Source organism: Trachurus trachurus (genome assembly GCF_905171665.1).
Source record: "Trachurus trachurus genome assembly, chromosome: 16".
NCBI lineage: Eukaryota > Metazoa > Chordata > Actinopteri > Carangiformes > Carangidae > Trachurus > Trachurus trachurus.
In genome coordinates this window covers 24,853,104-24,871,338 of record NC_139902.1, presented here as the reverse complement: position 1 = coordinate 24,871,338, position 18,235 = coordinate 24,853,104, and the positions used below count along the sequence as shown (strand labels likewise).

Genomic DNA, 18,235 nt, shown 5'->3' with positions numbered 1-18,235 from the left:
AGCAGCGACATCGCGAGAGTTGTAAGCGCTAATGAGAACGATGCTAATTAGGGATATGACAGTACTGACTGTGTCAGCCAGGTCACTGTTGTAATTAAAACATTGAACGATGCAGTCACTGGAAGCTGAAAGCGTGTCTAATTGTTCCATTTTTAACCAGAATATAATGTTGCAAAATGGTGACCTTTTTTACGCAGGTGGACAAATACACGCGAGAAAATATAGGCACACGAGTCCTCTGCTGTGAAATACAAAGTGTCAGTGTAGTGCACAGACACTGAGATCAAAAGGGTAGAAAAAAAGACTTGTATCAGTTGGTTATAGCTAATTTTGTACTTTTTTTTTTGTTTGTTTTGTTTAGTATACAGGGATTTGCTCCATTAAAGAATAATATCCACTGAAGCCCTATGCATCCTGCTCTAATACCTCACCAGGAGGCCTTATGATATAGGGGGTATCAAATTCTAGTTATCTGCTTACTGTAAAATTATGGGTCTTCAGGGCTCAAGAAGAGTGTCTGTCTTCTTAGCATAGGGGTCCACTTTGACCAGTTGAGCCATTTCCCCCCTCCAAATGCGAGTTCTTCCCAATTAACACAAGTGTTTTTCTGTGGTTATAGAGCAGTGTGCTGTTGTCATGCCTGGGTAGAATTAAATGGCAACTTAAATAGAGGAGCATTTTTCACAGTCTTCAGATTTCAGAGACTGCAGCTATGACTGGATGTCACAGTTTTTCAAAATAGAGTTTGCTGTAAGACAGCGTTTATTTGCAGGTGTTGTTCAGGGCTCTGTCATGTGTTACATTGGTGTTAGGTTGTGTTGCCGATGTGCACGGACTGTGAAACTGCTGTGTGTTGTTAATGCATGTAGCCTATGTGGTTTGGTGTGAGGCTAGGTGAGACTGGCACTGACAGTGACTGTTGCATGGTGAGAGCAGAGAGATTTAACCTCCATTGCTGGTAGATGAGCATCCCAGCACCACCTTATTAGTTTCTTACAACTGTCTCACACAGGGGGGGAGGGGGCTTTTCATTAAGTGAGATTAAATCACATCTAATGCTTCAGCAGCATGTCCTAGAGCCATAACCAACCCCACCACACACACACACACACACACGCACTTTAAAAATAGACAAATACATTTCAGAAAGGATTTGATCTTTTTGTTGGTGGCGGCTTGACAACCTGCTTTAATGCTCCGGCTGCATGACTGGGATGTCACAGCGTGTGGGAACAAGAGGACGCGTGAGGCGATGATTTTGGACGTTGCCCTTTTCCTGATTCCACACCCACCTCCTCTTCACCAGCTCGCGACATGTTCTGAAGCAGTGCTGCTCTGCACCCGTCAGGCCTGATCACCGGACAAGATGGGCTGAATATGGCGCCCTGGGATCTGCAGTGACAGCTGAGAGCGATGGTGGACAACATCTCGCTTTTACAGACTAAAAACAGGATGACATCAATTCCAAAGCAAGGAAACACATACACACAAAAAAAAAAACCCACAACATTGTGATTTCTGGTATGCAAGTGCTGTTGCACGAGAGGCCAAAACATGAAGAGACACGTCCTGTAAAATGTTCAGTTCATAAATTAGATTTATTTTGATATAGGCTGTTGTTATACTCATTCCAAATGTTTATTATTTCAAAACTCAACAAAACAAAACTGTCTTGAGGAAAAACCCTGCACGTCTGAAGCACCATGATTGTGTACTCTTATGTACAACGACATATACCTCTTATTATTTTTGCTTACAGTAAGTTATACTGTACATAAATACACCACACATCACGTATCCCTCTTTGCATTTGACTGCATATGTTTTTCCGTCTCACCATGCGCAGGTTTCTCAAACCCAAAGCACAGGCACTGAGTTTGTCCTCGTTTCAAAAGAAAAACAATAAACCTCTTGACTCCGATGCATATGTATAACCCAGCCCCCCTTTTCCTTCTACTGTTTTGGCAAACAAGCAAGAAAAATGTTTTCATCTAAAATATTTTCATAGAAAAGGATGAACAGGTCATCTGACAAACATTTCAAGAATAGGCAATACATTCATTAGAACATTAACCCATGCACATTACAGCAAAGATGTTTTTCTTGTCCGGCTTGAAGCCTTCAAGGTTTTTTTTTTCTTGTTTTGTTATTATTTTTCTTATTTGCTCGACCTTACTGATGATATTAGGGAATAAAAACTCAGTCCTGCAGCGTCAGCTCTTTGTCAGACATCTTGATGGTTTTGTGTGAGTGCCTACAGTTACAGTAGAGCTGAAATACAATGAAAGGCAAACAAGGTGTATTGTTGGGCTGATTTACATTGACTGCGTCTGTTTGTGCAGCGACAAAGCAGAACCACGCTGATAATAACCTCAATGGAACAAATGTTAAAGAAACTCTGAATGGAGTGAGTTTGGTTTTTAGATTTTTCTGCTCCGACATGCAGCTGCAAAACTCCTCTTTGGCAAATGTAACTGACAGATAGTCTTACAATTATACATTCTGATGTAAAAAACAAAACAAAACAACTGTTGTTAACTGTTGTGCTACTCCTTAAAGGTGCTGTGTGCAGCAATTTCAAATCAATGTGTTGATGTCGATTATTCTGAGATGGAATAATTTGTTTTGTATTATTACCATACATGCAGCGGGCCAAAGCTGAGACCATAACATCACACACCAGCGCCTCTGTTTCTCACGTGTGACCATATTTCTCATGAACTCTGTTATGACTCGTGCTCAGATGTCTTAAATAAAAGGGATAAATGTGTTTGAATCTATTCTTCTGCTGCACTTTCTGATCATCTGTCATCGTTATTACCAAAAACAGTCAAATTTATTTCCTACCACAGCTAAATCTAAGCCACACAAGGTCAAATCTTGTGTTTAACGCATCGACACAGGAGGAGCAAGTTTTTATTATTAGCTCCTGAGTTTTTTTTATGTTAAATCTAAAAATGATGCCAATTTAATCTGGTAGTCGTTTACTGATGAGAAAATGCTCCACACAGCACTTACTGACTACATTCCCCTGTCTCTCACTCACTCATTCACTTACTTCCATTCATACATATTCACATGTGTGTATGTGCACAGGCACACACATACATACACGCGTTATTGACATCAACTAGTCAGTGCTGAGCACAGTTCAGCATGCAATCACTCTGCTTATTTCCTGTTAGTCACTGTAACGAAGTCTTCCATGCAGTTTATATCTCGGTCACGTGATCGTGTCGGAGACGATAAATTCAGAACCGCTCATGTTCAATAATACTCTTTTGCCCCCTCTGCCTCTTCTTAAAGGGTAAGATTTTGAATAATACAAACATGGATGACTATATCAAAGCAGAAAATAAAGACTTCAACATCTGATGTTAAACTTTTATATAGCTAAGGCATTTAGAAGTGCCCCATTTAAGATTTTGAATTATAATTTTCATGGACATGACACAATGGCCATTCTTTACATGTATGAATAGTGAGTGTACAGTGAGGTCGTTCCCTTTTTCTTCTCTCCATACACTCACAGATAAGTAAGAAGGAGTTGTACAGGCTGCACCAAAAAAACAATACAAAGGGAAACTATTTTAGGGAAAACTATGTTCGCTGGTCACACTACAGCAATTCCTCATAAAATAGCAGATATGCCTGAGAGTTTAGTACCCTTGACTCCGGTACTGTTTGAACAGTAGTATCGCTGACATACACCCACTGGCCCTGGGAGCTGCTGCTGGCCTCCCTCGCACCTAAAAAAAACACAAAGACAACACAAAGCTTCAGTTGAGAAGTAGGTACTTCATAACAATGCACTTGTCCTGCTGTAGGGATGCCATGAAAAAAAATATAGAATCAGAGAAAATACAAGTAAGAAGCACTGTTCTGCACTTGTCCTCTGGTTGCCCCTGGAAAGAAAACCATCTTGTTCAAGGTGAAGACACGTGGAGGACAGCTCGTCAAAAACAAATCATGCTTTCTAAAGAGATGAATGTGTGTTTGTCTTGATTGAAAGCAACTGAAGTAGTTTGCATTGTGAGATCTCGTGCTTTAACATATGGAACTTGTATAAAGTATTAGTACCATTACGAGCTGCATCTACTTATTGCCAGTGAAGGACTTCAATTTGTTTGTTTGTTATTTAATTCATTTCCTTTGGTAGGTAGGTAAATAAATCAACTCAAAAACAGATCTTTTCATTTTGCCCAGGTCCTTTCTGATGGCCCATGAAAGACACAATATAATAAGCAAACCATTGTTTTACAGTTCAGAGCTGGGACAAGGCCTTCTTTCATGTTCGTTAAATTTTTCCCCCCAGATGTGGATGTAGCATCTTTCTATAGAGAAGTGATTGGATCTGGATTTACAGATTAGTAATATAGACATTTAGTTTACCAAGAAGGTCACCATGAAAACACAGGCTCATACATGTTTTCGATGCACTTCATTACTGAATGAGAAAAAATGCAATCAAGTGCTTTGCCAAAGACGCAGATGTGGAATTGAATGTGCAATCACCACTTAATTAAATAACAAGATTGTTCTTTGTTGACTTAATCTTCTAAACACAAAGTAAAGTAATGGTGATGTGCAGGTGAACTGAGGTGAAGGTAAATGCTGTACCACATGACTGGACTACAGTCTGTCTACACCCTCCACCATCACATAGTAATGGCTCCAGTTCATATTATGTCAAGTCTTAGTGGTTGTTAGTAGCAAGGACGGCTGCTTCTTGAGTTTTCCAACTACCTTTCAGAACTATTGTGTATAAAAGTCGACTCTCTGCTTAAGAAGAGAGGAGGAATAAGAGAAAACAACATGAATGTATAGAGCACAAAGAGCTCCATTCATTGTGCGCTTTATAGAGAATGACTTTAGGCTTATGAGACGTGGAGCCTTTGCTGAACAAATGCCGACTGCTTTCATGAACTGCACACAAACACACAGACGTGGGAAACAGATAAAAGGTCTTTAAAAGAGCTCAAGAGAGCTGAACCCTGACCTGACAGGTTCCTGTGGTGCTGTTCTGTTTTCCTCTGGGGAGCTCGCACTTTAACATAAGCAGTGTAGTGGCCGCCACGCATTGAGCCGCTATGTTCCACAATCCCATACAGACTGTAGAGGACACGCTCACCGGCTGCCAGGTTCTAGCAGAAATGAGAAAAAAAAAGATAAGTGAAAAGAGAAAAAGAGCTAAAAAAAAAAAAAGAAAAAAAAGAAAATTGAAGCTACAGAAAAAGAAGACTCCAGGAACAGCACCAACCAAGGACATCCACGACAAAATGAACTACGGAAGCAAAGGAATAACAGAACTCTTTGGCACAGTCAAAGTGAAATAGTAGAGAATGTAAGTTTGACGTAAAAGAGCTAAATTCACTTTAAATTAAACAGAACATCTTCTGACTTTGGATTGTTGCCTCATACCTTGCATGATGCTGAACAAAATGGAGCCAGATCCAAAATCAGAGGAAAGTCAACATGGCGGTTCACCTTTCGTAAGTTCATCCCTGCCTTAAAATACAAAAACAGAGCCACAAACAACATTTAGGGCTTGTAGAGTGAAACACAATACCACTATGTAGGATATGTTACATTTAAAACACAACAGTATTTGAATATCTAAATGCTTGACAGGCGAGTGGCTGCCTGTGGCCTCACCTGGTGGAAGCGTTTAAGATGCAATGTGATGACCGGAGGCAGCGAGGAGATCAGCATTTGCTTTCTGGCACTGGTGTAAATCTTCTCCACTTTCTTATCTGCGATCGACAACACAATCACACACAAACGTTTAACTATGTTGTGTTCAAACAATCAAAAGTTATGAATGAAGAGAGTAGATGTGTCAGATCTATAATGATCTCCATACAGTCACCAGACCGCACCATATCAATCATTAGCAGGTGGACAACAGTGACTGGTTGGCCATCCTTATTTATCCTCATAGTCGGCACTAGCACACAGAGGCAAATGGTCTCAAGTAGACTTGGTGCTCTGGTCGCACAAAATAGGGCTAAGGTGAAAAACCTAGGTGTCATTATTGACTCCGAGTTGGATTTTGAAAGTCATATTAACGGTGTAACTAGGACAGCCTATTTTCACCTCAGAAACATTGCTAGGGTTAGGCCCTATCTTTCTATGGATGATGTAAAAAAATTGATGCATGCATTTGTTTTTTCTCGCCTAGATTATTGTAATGGTCTTTTTACTGGTCTTCCAAAGAAAAGTATTGATAAGCTACAACTTGTACAAAATGCGGCAGCTAGAGTTTTAACAAAAACCAGGATGAGAGAACACATCACCCCAGTTTTAGCATCTCTCCACTGGCTGCCTGTAGCTTTTAGGATTGATTTTAAAATTCTCTTGCTGGTTTTTAAAACATTACATGGCCTCGCCCCCTCCTACCTCTCCGACTGCTTATCTGAATATACTCCAACCCGGACTCTCAGATCGTCTGGTGCTGGCCTGCTCAACGTCCCCAAAATGAACTACAAAAAGCACGGCGAAGCAGCATTCTGTTTTTATGCCCCACTGGCCTGGAATAGATTACCCACTTATATCAGAGAAGCAACCTCCATAGAGTGCTTCAAGACTCACTTGAAGACCTATTTTTATACTCTGGCTTTTAATTAATCACTGGTATTATCTCTGTTTTTTTAAAAAGATCTATTTTATCTTATTTTTAATCTTTTTACTTCCCTTTTTTCCCTTACTGTTGTTGTAAACTGTAAAATGTATGCACTATGTTTTAATGTTAGTATCTCGTCTGTATTTGCCTTTTACTGTACTATTCTTTTAACCTGTAAAGCACTTTGGGCTGCACTTTGTGCATGAAAGGTGCTATACAAATAAACTATTATTATTATTATTATTATTATTATTATTATTATTATTATTATTATTATTATTATTATTTATTCATTTATTTATTTTGGACATGTTAATTGAATCAGACTTCATCACACATACAAGCAACATGACCGAAAGGGAAAACGGGAGAAGCATAAAGCTTATCAGGTCCCGCCCCGATTACCATTTAGAATACATTAATTTCATCACAATTTTTCTTTCTTAGCATACGTGATACAACAGCAGAGCTGCGGTCTGGACTCCAGACAGCCAGTCCAGAATAACGTTAAACCAATTTATAATTGTCTAGAATAGAGTTTTGTATTTCTTTTTTAAAAGCCCACAAGTTTCTTGATTTTTTAACCTCATCATCTAGTTTGTTCCACTGTTTGACACCAGTGACTGAGATAGAAAAGGATTTTAGTGTAGTTCTCACCTAAAAAACATATTTCCTCTCAGATTGTATGTCCCTTCTCTGTCTATGAAAAAACCTTGTAAGTTATGCAGAAGATCCCTGTACATAATTTGCAGAGTTTTGTAGTTGATTAAGTCGTGTAGTTTGAGGATTTTTGCATTGATGAACAACTGGTTTGTGTGTTGTGCTCTGTACTGGGCATTCATTGTTAGCTTAGCTGCAGTGTTCCAGATGTGGGGTCTTACCAGCTGAGCCGCTCTTGCGCAGCTGCTTCTGTCTGCGTTCGGTGCAGCTCTCACACAGCAGCTTGTTGTTGCCCATCAGCAGTTCCACGGAGGTGAACTGGTGGAGGCAGGACTGGATGGAGCACTCCTTGGAGCTGGGCGTGTAGCTGTGGGACAACGCCTGGAACGCCCCCTGGTGGTGGTGCTGATGGTGGAGGTTTTCTCTCGTCTGTGCTTCGGCCTGCTCCTCTGAGGAACAGTGCATGATGGAGGGTGAGCAGTCCCCAGAACCGAAGCCCAGGTTGACTTTCGACACGGCCGTGACCAGCTGCTCCACGGCGCCACCCTGCTTTGTGGATGATGACGATGATGAGGAGGGGGGCGAGGACGCAGACACGGGCGTAGGGGATGGAGTGAGGGTGGAGGTCGACGATGGGGTGGACATGTGCCCGTGTCCGTGCCCGTGGCTGGAGGCGGAGGTGCGTGGGGCCCACTCGCTCTCTGAGGCCTCGCTGTCGGCGTCATTGCTGCTGTCCTGAGCGCCTGAGTCTCTTTCACTGCCATCCGATAGGCTGCCGGCAGCGGCCATCTTGCAAACTGTGACCCCACGGGCCGATCCACCAGCTACGTTCTCCTCTTCTGGTCGCTCCGCACCGCAGCCTGCCCCCCTCTCCTCCACAGAGCCTGAAGGCCTCCTGCTCTGTTGCTTCTGGGGAAAAGGAGAACAGACACATTATCAGTAAAATATTTCAAGTCAAAAGATATAGAAGTTATACACTGCAAAAACTCAAAATCTTTCCAAGAATATTTGTCTTATTTCTTGTCAAAATAAGACTCATCACCTAAAAATGTACTTGTTTTTAGATAATTTTCACTTGTTTCAAACTAATTTTCACTTAAAATAATCTGCCAGTGAAAGCAAGTTTTTTGTGCTTGTAATAAGAAAGAAATACTTGCTCCACTATCAGATTATTTTAAGTGAAAATATGCTTGAAAGAAGTAAAAAGTGTGATGAGTCTTATAATGCGATTTGTTTTGACTAGAAATTACATTTTGACTAGAAATAAGACAAATATTCTTGGTAAGATTTTGAGTTTTTGCAGTGTAATACTCTCTCTCTATGAGAAAACATTTGATATTTTGTGATATTTTTATTGTGGTGTGTCATGTAACAAATAAAATCAAATTTCATAATTATTTTCAGCCAAGATCAGCCACCAAATGATTTGATCCTATTGCATATTTGTCTTACATTGTGTCATAACAATAGCAGATTATAAACATTTTGTTGCATGATTCAGAAAAAGAAAATGAGCAAACAAACAAACCAAGGTGATAATTACCGGTATTTAGTTAGGTAGAATGAAAGGAAAAACCCTTTTCAAAGAATAGGATGCAAAGAAGCTACAATACCAGTATGTTCAGACAAATGCCTGTACACCCGTACCTGTCCACTCAGCTTCCGGGTGTTTCGGTTGACAGCGTGCGCTGCAGGAAAAACCTGATCAGAGTGAGCTGTGTGGGCGTCCTGCTCCCTGCTGCCCTTGCCCAGCCTACCAGGATTGGATGGCTTTGACATCTGAGCACAAAACATATCATTATTACATATGGTTAAACTACCGCTTCACTGTATCTGCATGCAAAGAAATGTAAAGTGCAATAGTAGCTCATCAACTGCCTTATATTGTATCAAAAGGTCAATCATTGTCCTCTTACACTGAACAATGGTAGCAACTCACCCTCTCTTCTATGATGGGTAAAGAGATGTCTATGAAAGCCTCCTTTACTGTGGAAATCTGAAAGATGGAGCACAAGTGTGAGTATATGTAAGTAGAGTCTCTGCTGAGGTGTGATCTCTGTCAACATGGGAATAGAGTGTGTTAGACTTAGATTAGATTTAAAAGTGTCAGCAGGACACATGTTTATTTCCACATCTACACCCAGAGGGAGAAATGTGGAAATACAAAAAATAAAGACATATCGACATATCGAAATAAAGAAATAAATGATATTTTACAGCAGGTATTTGAGGTGAGTATCCTCATATATCCATAGGGTGTTTATATCTGTTTACATTTGACCCATGACGAGGTGACCAGACCTGTTCAGGGTGGAGCAGGTCTATCACTGCGGCAACAATTATCATCCTCCGTAACAGTCAAAGTCACAGCCAGTTGGTAAGATTTTCAACAGTTCTGAGATGAGATGCGTGAAGCAGTTTTCTGTTCTTACCAGGTGCTCTCTATCTTCAAGGATATTTTAGTTTGCATTGTGTGCTTCGTCGAGCACCCAGATCTCCTACATTTTTTTTGTAAATGCCTGCTGCGGTTGGTGTTTGAGCTGGTCCTTGAAGTGCTCTTTTTTGTTTCCGTCCTTCTTGTTTTCTTTGACTTATTTTAAGTTTTTTGTGCGTTTGAAATTGAGAAATACTTCCTGCATGGAACAGCTGCTAAAAAAATATCTGCCCATTTATGAGCATAATGGAGAATGCCAGCGATGCTGGAAATTGTTTGGCAATATGTTGTGCTACTTGCAGCAAACACTTAAAGCAGCAGGGAAATAAATTCACAGGCGGGTGACAAATTGACAAATTGGAAAGGAAAATCGAGCATTAAATGTCATTGTAAGATGCCCGGCCAGCACATGCTGCCTGAGCAGCTTCAGCGAGGAGTGCTGTCTCAAACACACTGGTTTAAATTCTCCTGCTCAATTTAGTTGAGATATCTAGTGACTGTGAAGGCCATAGCACACATGCATAAGTAACTTTTGTCTGAATACAAGGTTGTTGGGGATAAAACATGAACTTGTCTACACTGTGCTTCACATGTGTTGGCTGGCGGACTAACACTGACCATTCATATCCTTTTGTATAGTTTACCCACACACACTTACATGCTCACACTCTTCACACATAATGGTGTTGGTCAGCTCGCCCACAAAGATGCGGTCAACAAAGTTCATCTTCACACCGTCCTTCCCGTAGGCTGGTGGAAAGAAAGACAGAGTGTCTTGTTAATCATAGAGTGGCAAGAAAACGCATGTGAGCCTGCTGGAATCAGCTTCATTTAGGTTTACAATGAAAAATCAGTTTTAACTAGTAAAGACACAAGCATTAAAGGTTAAAATATAAGCCACTAAATAAAACATAACTGATTTAGCTGATAAGCTAGATCAAAATTTGCATGTACAAGAGGAAGAATAATTTAAAAAGACAATAAAGTCCTTTGCTCTTTTTCCATCAAACTATCCTCTGCCCCACTGGTATCTCAGCTGTATTTCCATCCACCGCCACAAGGTGGGACTATTGATCTTGATCATCTGTGCAGTGCAGTGAGTCTACGAACCTTTGACTTGGCGTTTTGTCTCCTCGTCCGCCGTCTTCTCTGTGGGATTGTTGAAAGCCTTCAGAATGCCAGCTTTCACCCTCTGCAAACAAACACAAAAACAATACAACAAAGCCAGAGTTTAAGTGACATTCATTAATGCAAAAAATCATTATATAAATTAATATGAATTTCACTCTGTGGGGTTTTTAAGTTGCATTTTTCTAGATTTCTGTCCATTACAGCCATTACTGACAGTCACAGTGTAGTCAATAGCTGAGATTGACAGGTATACCTATTATAAGCATCATTAGTGTAAAATAATTATTGTACTTGTCTAAAGACATTAACATGTAAATCTCATAATTAACTGTGCATGTTTGTTTGTGTGTGTGTGTGTGTGTGTGTGTGTGTGTGTGCATGTGTGCATGTGTGCATGTGTGTGTGAAAGTTCTTTGCAGGGCCCCTCTTATTGAAGGTGACATGGTCAGTGAGTGTTGTTGAGAGAGCTGTGAAGAGACACAGCCACAGTAAAGCACCAATCAATAGATAATTGGCCGCGGTCTGTATCTGCGGTCGAAACCAGTCGGCCCCCATTGTCCTGGGACCCACGCACTGGACTGGCTATTTAGGTCAAAAAGCCCTGTTAATCCCAGCCTGGCCAGTCTGCACCCCACTCAAACCAGGCTGGGGCTCTCCTAATTAATTACCAGTAACCCCCACCCAACCCAACCCAACCCAACCCCTCTCTCTCGCCGCTCTCCGCAGGACGGGCTCGGGGAGGGGGAGAGAGGGAGAGGGAGAGGGAAAGGGGGGGATTGTGGGAGGGGTGAAGAGGGTTACTGGTATTAAGGGTGCATGGGTGGAAACTAAAATTAAGACGAGCGAAGAAGGACAGTCCATGCCCTGAGAGAGTGATATCTACCATCTCAGCTAATTGGTGATAATTGACTGGGGCCATATTAGCATATTTAGATCTCTGATACTAATGACCAATCAACACAAACACTTAGGGCCTCTAAAAGGTTGGTGCACTCACTGTAAAAACACCAGTCTCCCTCTCTGATGTACACACAGACACACAGGACAGTGAGTTTGCATTTATTTAACTGTATTTTTGTGTTTCTTTTTATAGCCATTGCTCCTAATCAAGGTTGCAAAGTATAGATTAATTGTTGCTGGTTTAAAAAATAAGAAGTTTGTGTCATCTTTGTCCTATTCTGGACTTAGAGCTTAATTAATAACACGCCCAAAATACTATTTGTTATAATGTATGTGCTCATTTTTTAAATTATTCAACAACCTATCTAAAATGCCACTGTATCTCTGAATTTGCGTGGATGTGAAAAATGAGTTTCTGAGTGAATGAATAGGGGAGGCCGTGCCCGTACCCCCTCCCTCTTTTTACCTCCTTGATTGGATTGGGAGACGGGCTGATGAGTGTTTGTGTGTATGTGTGTGTGTGTGTGTGTGTGTGTGTGTGTGTGCAGGAGGGGGCTGTGGGTGACCCTCCAGCACAATGAGACGGCCCTGGAGCTCATTCAGCAGCTGTGGGTTTCCCAAGATCACACAATGATGCCGGTCGTGCCACTTGCAAGTCCTCTAAGTGGCACAACTGTCAGTGTTCACAAGTTTGAATGGGAGCAGTGGAGCCCAGCCTGCGGCCCCTCCTGGGCCTGGGGCTGACCACTAAACACACCCGCTAACTTCTCCTCCTTGGCTCACGTAGCCACTGGTGGGGCCACGGGGGCCAGCTCTTACTGTGGGGTCTCCTAATTGCCCTGTGAAGGGGTTGGGTTGGGTAGGGTAGGGGTGGGGGCTCTCGGTACTTGCCAAAAAACATGGCACCATAAGGTTAAAGCACAAAAACTGGTTAGGCAGGCGAAGAGAGCCACTGGATTATGTCAATGCACACAACCACCCACTAACACACAGTCTAACATCATGTTTACAAATCTAGGATGGATTTTAATGGACAATGAGTAGCTTCACTTAAAACCAGTGTTAAACATATGTAAAAGTGGAATTTCTACATAATGGAGGAAGCTCAGTTCGAAGAGAAATGGACGAGATGGTAAAAAAAACATACGTAAAAGTGGAGGGTTGATGAGACTGGAAATGAATGTGAGTGGCAGAAATTACTTCTGAGATTAATGCCAAAACAAAGAGATATTCAGTATGTTGTGTTTCACTTCTGGTTCATTATTACTGCTTGTTTATTAATCTATTTTTGTACTGAATTGTCCAATTTGCTGCATCAGATTTAAGAATAAAACGAAAGTCTCTACTGCCATGCTGTTTATTCAGTGAGGACAGGTGAAGGACAGGTGTTTGAGTAAATTCTGAAATGACCCCAGCAATAACTCAACCTATGGATGCTGGAGATGGGAGAGTAAAGTCAGAGAAAGTAAAACACAAGCAAACATGTTGAATGATGCCCAACGAATGAATTAATGGGCTTGACATGTGGCACTTAGCAAATGCATGCAAATAAATGCTGTTTTGAAGTAATTGAAGCTACAAAAAAAGAAAAAACATGCAGTAAAACACAGGCATAGAGTTGCATACTGTGTATTCACTCACTTTAGTCTCTTCTACTCGTATGGAGTCCAGCAAGTAGTGCAGAAGCTCCTGGCTGTCTTGTTGTTGGTAGCCCTTGAAGCGTGGAGCTCTGGAGGAACGGGACAAAAACACAGATGAAAATCAAACTTTCAAAAAGAGAGAGATAATCAGAAAGTAAAGCAGGACCTTATGAAGAAAACATACAATGCTGCTCCTTTGTATTTGTTAAGAAGGAGCATCCCACCTGGGACATAGGATGCAATGAAGAGTGAAAGGTGTCACCTGTGTTGAAGCACAGTGCACTGATACAGAGTTGAGAGGCTTTAGTGTGGTGGGATAAACACGTATATACAATATCACTATAATCATGAGCAGAAAGAAGTGTATATTGTACAATGGCCTTCCAGATAAGGATGCACAAGGAAATAATGCAAAGTAGGCAAAGCCTTCAGTTGAGTCGCTCACTGGCTTGAAGGAATTCTTGTGTACTGAAGTTTGCTAGCTGGTGCTAGAGCTCTTGAAACTGAAAGTCAGACAGGTCATCCTGGTGTGTCTTCCTGTGATTTTTCAAGCTGAGGCCAATGATCTGTTTGCAGGCAAAGGGTCCAACCAAAAACCTTGCATCTTGCAGGCACCAGCTAAGTAAACAAACACCATTGGAGTGCAGTGTCCGGAGCAGAATTAGACCTGGCCTTCACATTCACTGTCGGTTTTTGAATGCCATCTTTAATTTGACAGTCAACATCATGAAAGAGAAAGATAAACACTAAAAAAGGAGTCTGTAACATTGATATATTATGGACATTTCTTTCACTTCTGGGTCTTCTAGCAGTCTACAAACCAACTTATCAACTAACATCCGCTTGCACCTAAGAATAATAAAATCAATCAATGAATAAAAATTGGAAAAAAACAACAAAAAAACAACTCCTCCTTAAATTGGACACTAATGATATAAGTTACTACAACATGACTCCCCTTTCCTGCAAAAAAACTCTTGAGCTTTAATCGATTATTTGATTGGTATATTGCCTGTTAACATGTTTACTATAATTGTACAATTTTAAACGATTTCACTGATTTTTTTATAACTTTTTTTAACAGATTTTTATATCTTATTCAGTTATGAATTCTTGAAAAATTCAGTGCTCAACTGCAAGGTCAAATTGGCCTGCACAGAAAAAAGACAACAATAACTGGTAGTTACACCAGAGCTCCAATACTCTGGCTGTACTTTTATTCCCATAATGTACTACTGGGTACTTTGTCAGCAAAGCAGGAAGGGGTGCGTCACCCTGGACATTCATGTCGAAGTTGTTAAAGGGGAGGCTGTCCTTGGGTCGGTCCTCTGGCCATCTATGGTGAAGCAGATGTGAGGACAGATGCCAGGGGCAGATGGGCAGATGGGCAGCCAAGGCTGGAGCCACGGCAACCTGTTGGGCCAAGCCAGCCACATAACCACAGGACAGGTTGGTCCAACAGGCACACACGACACGACACACTCCGAGAGGCCACATTTGTGGGTAGAGAAGAGCATCGGTCAGTTGTTGATGATGTTTGGGGGTAGGGAGGGGAGGGGGGGGGTGGGGATTAACTCCTCTGATAGCTCTAAGGAGTTCCTTTACAGGTACTTCATAAACAGTATCACTTTGAAAGGCACAGACTGTATCATGTGTGGTCTGGCAAGATTATAAAAATACAAAATGTTGTAAAGAAGGAGCCAGACTGTAAATTTATTCAAGGTCAAATTAATGAACTCAGATATTATGACAGATATTATTAAATTAAAATAAGTCAACTGATTGATTAAAAATCTTTTTATGTCATGATTATCTGGCTGTAATTAATGTTATATTCATAATTTACTGTATTGAAAGAATTCACACTACAGTACGTGAATCAATCATCTCTTCAAGAGGAGCTGCTGACATGTGGCTCAAGAGTAGACGTCCAAGGCTGGGGGAGAGATGGCCGACCACCTGCCCTCAACACAGGTCATAACCAGGAGGTCTGGAGGAGCCCAGAGTCACACCCCCACTCCGCTACGCTGACACGCTCCGTCTCTTATGCCCTTTTCGTGCAGACACATGGAGAGGGCTGGACAGGGGGGTGGGTGGGGGTAGATGGTGGGGGGAGCACACATATGCCATTTATTCGCCAGCTCCAAAAATGAACAGCATGTGAAGGAATGTCTCCCTCTTGTTCGACTAACTAACTAGCCTGTCATCTCCCGAGAGAGAGAAGGAGAGAGAGAGAGAAGGGTTACTGAGAGATAGAAATATAAGGCAAACAGATATGAAATGGGTGAGATAGGGGGAAAAAGCAGAAAAAAAACGCAGAGCAATATAGAGTAAAAAAAAGAAAAGCTTGGTTGGGATCAGTGGGAATGAGGAGGTCTGGAAGCTCATCCCAGTGGAGAGAAGCAGAAGGGCCCTGTAGCGCTGCTCTCAATCTGGCCAATGCAAACAGCTGCGGTGCTAACACAATTAATAGCCGGATGAGTTAGTACCAGACACAAGACCACACAAGCAACCCCCCCCCCCCCCCCCCCCCCCCCCAAAAAAAAAAAAAAAACACACATGTATGAACAACACAATGCACCCACACACAGTTCACAAACATAAATTCACACGACATTTACTCACACAGCCATGAACTATAGCAATGTGACACAATATGCTCATAAAAAATGTGTTTTGTAGACAAACTGACGTGTGTGAATTTGTGAAATCTGATTTTATCTAAATACTCGACAAGAGTGACAGAAGATCACTGGTTTTCTGGTTTGAATTAACACTGTTGACATCTGATACACTTTATAATGTACATTTTGGTTTTTACTAATGTGTGAGTTACATTTGTCTGCCTCTCTACTTCTTCCCTTTGCATTTGATGTCAGGATTATTCCTCCAACGTTGCACCTCTAGTGTCTACAACCCCTAGGTGTATGAAAAACAAGTACAGTCACATTTTTGACAGTTCTGACATTGATTTGGTACATGTGTTGTGATCATATTGTACAACATGGAGGCTCTCAGCCAAACATGCTCTTTTTCACACAAACTGACTGCAACACCCAAATGGTTTCCATCAATGCATGTTTGGTACAAAAACATGTGACATTCTCACTGTATTTCCAGGGACATATGCTGCTATATCATGATATAGTCACAATGTTTGAGTAGCTTATCAAACAGTAAAAATATACAATTCACATGAACACACTACAAAATAGACGCCCGGGCCCTAGATAGAATCTATTGATGTCCTGTGCAGTTTCTGTCAGGGATGTTTCTGTAGGGCCTCTTATAAAGAAGTATGAGCAATACTGGAAAGCTGCGACTATGGGGACATTTATACGCAGCACATGGATGGAGACGAGACCCAGGGTGCTTTTCATTTCTTGAAATGTGAAAGTCCAGTCACCGTCTTTTAAATTGAATCAGTCCTTGAGAGAAGCAGATGTCCATGAATACACATGAATACATGACGGCCTACTTGCCTGCCCTGACGCATAGAAATGTACAGAAAATGCATTAAAAAATACTGTATATAATCTGACATAAATAACTAGTGATGCATGTTGCATGAAGACCTCGGTTCATAGGTGACCCAAGATTTCTGCTTCTCAAGACTAAATGAAAAATACTGTTCGGCCCTTTAATTAAATGTTATTCAGAGGAGCAGCATGGGACCGTCACTGGCACCAGATAGAGAGCGTGGTGCTGACCATTCAACCCACATAACTTGGCACCGGAGCAAACACAGACCAGAGCATTTCTGCAGGCAGGAGGAGGACAATGGCCCCGCTGTGGGGGGACTCAGCTGGTTGAGGTCAAACGGATGTGCACACACGCACATAACTGGGCTCAATCTGACTCCAGTGTTGGACATAAACACTCAAACTGGCCCCCGATCTGAGCCAGAAAGCTTTATTAACCTGCCTGTCAACACAAACACACTGGGTAAAGTCAGTGAAAGAGAAATGGAACGTGCTCTCAGCCCCCCAAGGGTCAAGGGCAGACTCAACCCTCTTGGAGTGACAAGAGCTGGCAGCGACAAGTGAGCACGACAGGCTATATTTACAGAGCGCAGCCGCCACAAAGGTTACAACAATTGAGGAAAATTTCCTAATAAATAGGAGCGGTTCTTGACCCTTTCGTTTCAGCTCAAAGATTTCGACCTGACTGAATGTATGCAGAGGAACCGCCGTGTGGAGGAGACAAAAAGAGAAACATACGAGAGGCTACCGCGAGTTCAGAATGCATCCACAATTGTGAACACTTTGTGGATGGTAGAGTGAATAATATTAGTAATATGATTGAGATCTTCAGAGTGTCAGAAATCTCCAGCTCCTCCACAACCAGCAAATCCTAAAAAATGCTCACATGGAAAAAACTGAAGAAATCAGTCAATTCTAAAATAAAAAAGACTACATGGTGTCACTGGTAAAGATTTACTGTCATTTTGTGGCATCTTTTCACCCTAAAGTGAAAATGATTTAAATCGACCGTTCCCTGTCCTCAGTCTGATCTGTATCAATCAAAAACCCAAATTGGCACAACATCAATATTTAGTCTCATTATTTCTTGAAATTTACCTCATGTTTCTCTAATTTCTTTCTTCATGAACAAAATGAGGAAGTCTGAGTCATTTCTGAATGCACCCTGCACCGTATATCCAAACTGCAATGAGTGATTATTTTCATCAACACTCAGTTTCATGAGTAACAAATAAAATGTTCAGCCTGCAACATTCCAAAAAACTGAAAAATCCCAAGGTGATTCTTGGAGATTGCTTGTATTGTCCAACAAAATATCTCAAAGATATTCAATTTACAATCATAAGCAACAAAGAAATGCTGTGTA

The 18,235-nt window shown here is 41.4% G+C and overlaps 1 protein-coding gene across 3 annotated transcripts in view; it reads right to left on the bottom strand.

Annotated features, from left to right (window-relative positions):
* Positions 1 to 1,618: 1,618 nt before the first annotated feature.
* Positions 1,619 to 18,235, bottom strand: part of usp45 (ubiquitin specific peptidase 45) — a 33,023-nt gene continuing 16,406 nt past the window's right edge. For 2 of the 3 annotated variants that reach the window (XM_083990461.1, XM_083990463.1), the window contains exons 9-18: positions 13,389 to 13,476; positions 10,827 to 10,908; positions 10,375 to 10,466; positions 9,222 to 9,278; positions 8,930 to 9,061; positions 7,504 to 8,191; positions 5,656 to 5,753; positions 5,422 to 5,508; positions 5,000 to 5,144; positions 1,619 to 3,749 (exon numbers count right to left, since the gene is read on the bottom strand). In XM_083990461.1, the coding sequence (XP_083846587.1) occupies positions 3,619 to 3,749; positions 5,000 to 5,144; positions 5,422 to 5,508; positions 5,656 to 5,753; positions 7,504 to 8,191; positions 8,930 to 9,061; positions 9,222 to 9,278; positions 10,375 to 10,466; positions 10,827 to 10,908; positions 13,389 to 13,476 (1,600 nt within the window). In that variant the 3' untranslated portion in view covers positions 1,619 to 3,618. The remainder of the gene's footprint in view (positions 3,750 to 4,999; positions 5,145 to 5,421; positions 5,509 to 5,655; positions 5,754 to 7,503; positions 8,192 to 8,929; positions 9,062 to 9,221; positions 9,279 to 10,374; positions 10,467 to 10,826; positions 10,909 to 13,388; positions 13,477 to 18,235) is intronic. The other variant, XM_083990462.1, reaches the window with a different exon arrangement.